We start from the raw sequence: 5,051 nt of genomic DNA, 5'->3' as shown, positions 1-5,051 counted from the left end.
ATTGTTGAGGGTTAAGAGCTAGATAAAAAACACATGCAACAATTTGCGCTTATGCTAACGAAGTTCCATATTATTTCAGGTTAAAGTTAAGTAGGAGTGAGTACAAGTAATACGAATAAAATGCACTGTCGGGAGCGTACTGTATTTCAATGCATCTGTACTGCTTTTGAGTTAACAGCTTTAGTACGTCAGCTTCTATGAGTTGAATAGTAAGTCTCAGAGTATTAATATATCAAAGCCTTTTCATGAATGTTTAATCAACAAGAGGAAATTTTTTACGAAAAATAAAATAAAGAGAGGAAAATATGAGACATGGTACAAAAACAGGGATTGTCATCAGCAATCTTTGGTTATCCGGTGGTTGGTATTCACTTTCACTGATGTGCATCGTACAGCTCCTCAAAGTACCGGGCATGGACAATCGAGGGCGCTGTATTACGTCACCAACGAATCCGAGGATGATGATACCGGCAGACTCCGCTCACAGGGACAATATGACTTCCAGCTGCTGCGTGAATTTCCCATTTGTGTGCCACGGATGAGCAACACTCTCAGAGTCCTCCTGATGATGATGATGATGATGATGATGATTCTCCATCTTGCGGTTACTATGGCAACCCATGGATGCAGGTTGAGGATGTGAGCTGGTCACAAGACTGCCACCACCTTCCCTCTCTAGACCACGGAGCAAGGCATCCTATCACAAGACCACTAGAAGCAATGCCTCCAGCCGCGTTTTTCTCCGCCCCGTCGATTGTGCCAACAAGCATCACATCACATCAGAGCTGCCACAGCTGGTCCTGCTACCAGGGAGGAGGGGAGCCAACATTGCTACTCAAAACCTGCCCTCACAGTTGCCATGACGATGCATCACATCCATCGCCGCAGCCGGGGAGTGACGAGATGCTGCACCAGTAACTTTTCGAACGGCGCGCCACTTCTTCTTCCATCAAGGCTCTCTCATGACCATTTAGCACTTGAAAGAGTTGTTGTAGTTTTCATCACCAATCGGCGTTTGTCTGCCCGGAGAGATAGAGAGAGGGACAATGGTTTAGGGGTGTGGAAGAGATGGGGGATGGGGGGGGGGGGGGACAAGCAACCCCCTCCCCCCAACATGACACAACTTATGGGAGATTATGAATTGAGAGTCATGAAACCTGCCTTTACGTCCTTTCTCTAAGGGAACCATCAAAGAGCCAGTAGCACGGTTACCATGGAATGGAAGAGCTAGCCCAGCTCGGATATATTTGAGAATCCCCATAATGAATTGTGCACAGCTTTATGACTGATCTCTGTGTTCAAGTTACACACACAGCCAAAGAATCTCAACTAGAATCAATTAACGTTACTAATGAGTATACACTTCGATGCACATATTCGTCGATACCAAATTCTATTCTAGCAGGCCTGCGCTTTTATTTTTGCACTAGTTTCATGTCGCGTAAAATGCACACACACAAAAAAATTCTACACCACAAAAACTCCCACTTTAAACCCATTGAAGACGAGTCCCGCGTATATTTGGGCAAGCGTCTATGGGAAATGGGTGTTGTAGCAAAATAAAAGCGTAATCAGCAGTTTAACGGGAACTCAGAAAATGCAGCACACAACAGATGACACTAAATATTAATTCAACCATCACAGAAGACAGTGACATCAATTTGTCGCCGTCGCTGCCTATGTTCATTTCTCTGCTCGCACTCACTTGCTCCCGTACTCCCGACTCTCCTCCCGTTTGGTCCGGTAGGCCTGGTGTGCCTCGTCCACGATGCCCAGGTCGTGGATCAGCGCCTTGACGGTCTCGAAGCAGCTCTTGAAATCTTCCACCGTCATGGGTGGGGTATCACTCTTGGTCCCCTGGTAGACGGCCTGCATCCCACAGGCATCTTGGGGGAGGGATAGGGGAGGAGGAGGAGGTTAGAAGGAGGAAAGAAGATTTTAGCACTGAAAAAAATAGAACGACATGTATCACTGAATGCAATTAATACCCCCACCTAAAACAGAGGGAGTTTAATGCTCAATCCACAATATCTTTGGATGCTTTCATCAACAACAAAAAATGTTACCATAGCAAACTCATTGTATAACATTGATTAAAGGTCTGCTTTGCTCATTTACAAGTTATGAGAAAGAAAGAGAGGGAAGAAATCTTTTAAGGCATCTGTGGCGGTCGAACGATGGGTGGTAGAAGGCTTAACAGTACACCATGTATTCTTTCTTGGGAATGTACATACTGTATGTGTCCCTGAAAAGGCCTACCCACTCGATGTTTCAGCAAACATCTTCTTGCCATTTCCTCTTGAACACTATGGGTAAGTGGGGGTATAAAATCAGCAACAGATAGTCAAATATCATACATTGAGGTGTGAGAGCTATTGCTGTTAGAGTGAGGTAAATCCAGCCACCCCCGTTATTGGGGACAGACCTAGATCAAAACTGGATATGAAAAAATGATGATAGACAGAATTTACGAAAAAGATATAAAGTAAAAAAGAAGGGAAATACAGTAGCAGAACTAAAAGGAGACATACACAACAAACAAACAGACAAACTAACAGAAAAATCCCTTGGTAAGTTAAGACTGTCTGAGCAGGCTGTTGAGTCTTCCAACTTGAACAGATCAGATCCAGGAAGGTAATTTGCCATTATTGTTTGTTTTCTGTTTCATTGTTTGTTTATTTGTTTGTAAATCAGTCAATCGGTAAGTCTGTCTTTCTGTCTGTCTTTCTGTTTGTTTGTCTGTCTGTGTCTTTGTTTGTTTGTCTACCCTTCTTCATCCCTCACCTTCTAGTTTCTCCAGCTTGGCATAGTTGGCTTTGAACAGCGTGTAGATTCTCTCCATCTCCCGGTCTGGATCAATGTCGAGTAGTATGCTCCATGGAACCACTCTGTGGGCAAGTACAGTGTATCAATGCTTTATTATAAGCTGAAGGGATGCTGAAGTTTTGGTTGGGGTGGGGGATTCAGATTTTAACTTTTAGCGAGATAATCAGAAACCTCTTATAAAATATGAAAGAGCATACAATTTTAAGAGGAATTCATCAAAGTTTATTTGATGAAAATTGGTTTGAAGTGGCTGAGATGTCAAAACACAAAGCAAAATAAAGTGGTCATAATAAAAGGTGGGACCAACCTTTTATTAGGACCTCTTTGAAATTGGATATCTCAGCCATTTCAAAACCCCTTTTCATCAAATAAAGTTTTATTTCCTCTTAGAATTGTATGACCTTTAGTATTTCATGCAAATGGTTTCTAATCATCTTGCAAAAAAGTTAAAGTCTGAATCCTCATCTTAACCAGAACCATACCATCTCTTTAAATCATATCGAATCTCAATCCATGAAGCGGTACTTGTTCTATACTTGGAACACATGACGAGATCTTGTGATGCGACTGTGGTATATGATTTTTCCGCGCAATCAAAATGACAATCCAAAACATTACAAATCAATATTACAACTTTTTTCATCTCACTCTAATGGTAAGAGGGTAAATCCTGTAATTGAAAACATAGTAATATTAATGTAGCTATCTGCAATACACATGGACCAAGCACTTAGCATCAAGTTTTGAAGGTCCAAGTTTCTTCACATACAGTCTTTTTGACTGAAACTGAACTTTAAATCATTAAACTTGGAAAATTATAATAGATAAATAGAATATGCAATCTTTTATTATGCAACTGTCACCACCTAAAAGCAATCAATTACACTACACTGAGACTTCATAATTAAGCATTCAGGAAACAATACATGCATGATTATCATAAGTCAATTACAAATTATCTTTGAGGTTTGGGTCTTGACTTAGGCAACAATCATATCTGCATTCTGTTGGACACATACGTTAACATATTCCGCTTTGTAACATCTGCAAATCTTTTCTTTTATCCGTGAAACATTGGACTTTAAACTGTGAAACTCACCCTGTAACTGGTGTACACCCTCTTTCTGACTCGTTCTGAGCTTTGCAGCTGTGAGAAAGTGAAAACAAATCAAAGAAAGCTGTTACAGAATTTTCACCCTCATTTAAAAGAGGTCTCTTCACTGGCAATTACACAGCTAGCAGATAGTGCACACAATAGCAAACTCAGAGCCAGCTGAGGTTTAATGTGAGATTTTAATTCCAACCAAGGTCCTATCGAATCAAGCTATGTCAAAGTTTGAATTAAGGAAATAATCCTTTCAGGGAAACTTGCGAAAGCCAGGTTTGCAATTGTACGAGATGACCATACCATAAATAACCAATATTCAATGAGCTAACAATAAAGAACAAAACAAACAGTGACTTGACTACATGACTACCTACTGGCTGAGTTACATAAAAGGCTTGTTGACATTTATCCAAAATCAGAAGTTTTTGGAAATTGATATTTTGCAGTGGAATGCAAAAACTGTTAATTCTTGGGTGTGGACACACGCACACACACACACACACACACACACAAATTCCAAACATGCAATACACATCAAAAATCAGTCCAGCTTGATCCTCTATGGAAACTCAGGTATAATTTGTCCTGCACGACTTGTGTGAACAGCACACAAAGAAACCATAGATATATATATAAATTTTTTTTTCCTTCTGTTTTTGTGTAAAATCCCACAATGCTACTCACCACACTACACTTAGTAGGTCCGCACAATGCTTGGAATTACGCTCCAGTCATTGTTTAGGCATGTGTGGTCTGAAGACTGAAAGGGCTTAGTTCGCAATGGAGCGGTTTTCTTTTTCTGTGTGCACTTGGCAGCAAATAACATCAAGTTTCTAAACGCAATGATGCAAAAACCGATAACTCCTGTGTGCCAACAAGGCTCAAGAGACATGCTACATTAGAGTGAACCTACAGTATACAATGTAAAATAACACTTGATTGACAGTTAATATCTAAAGCTTTGCCATTTAAAGTGGTCTGAAGGCATTGTCCACTCACCACATCCAGTGACCGTTGACGTAGGCGGCAGGGTGGTAGTAGCTGAGGCGGCGACGGTTACTCTTGCATATACTTGATATCATATCGATCCTAGACAGGGGTACAATGAAAAGTTTTC

At 40.9% G+C, this 5,051-nt stretch overlaps 1 protein-coding gene across 1 annotated transcript in view; it reads right to left on the bottom strand.

Moving 5' to 3' along the window:
* Positions 1-324: 324 nt before the first annotated feature.
* LOC139713991 (ras GTPase-activating protein 3-like) overlaps positions 325-5,051 on the bottom strand; it is a gene marked incomplete at its 5' end in the record, with an annotated part of 48,870 nt that continues 44,143 nt past the window's right edge. The window contains 5 exon segments of the mRNA XM_071625710.1: positions 325-1,019; positions 1,706-1,886; positions 2,785-2,888; positions 3,926-3,973; positions 4,934-5,023. Coding sequence (XP_071481811.1) covers positions 971-1,019; positions 1,706-1,886; positions 2,785-2,888; positions 3,926-3,973; positions 4,934-5,023 — 472 coding nt within the window.

The sequence above is a fragment of the Diadema antillarum genome, unplaced genomic scaffold, assembly GCF_040938485.1.
Source record: "Diadema antillarum isolate AM-2024a unplaced genomic scaffold, OU_Dant_1.0 seq00002122_RagTag, whole genome shotgun sequence".
NCBI classification, from domain to species: Eukaryota; Metazoa; Echinodermata; class Echinoidea; order Diadematoida; family Diadematidae; genus Diadema; species Diadema antillarum.
Note: the sequence above shows the minus strand (reverse complement) of the source record. Positions and strands in the feature narration are given on the sequence as shown.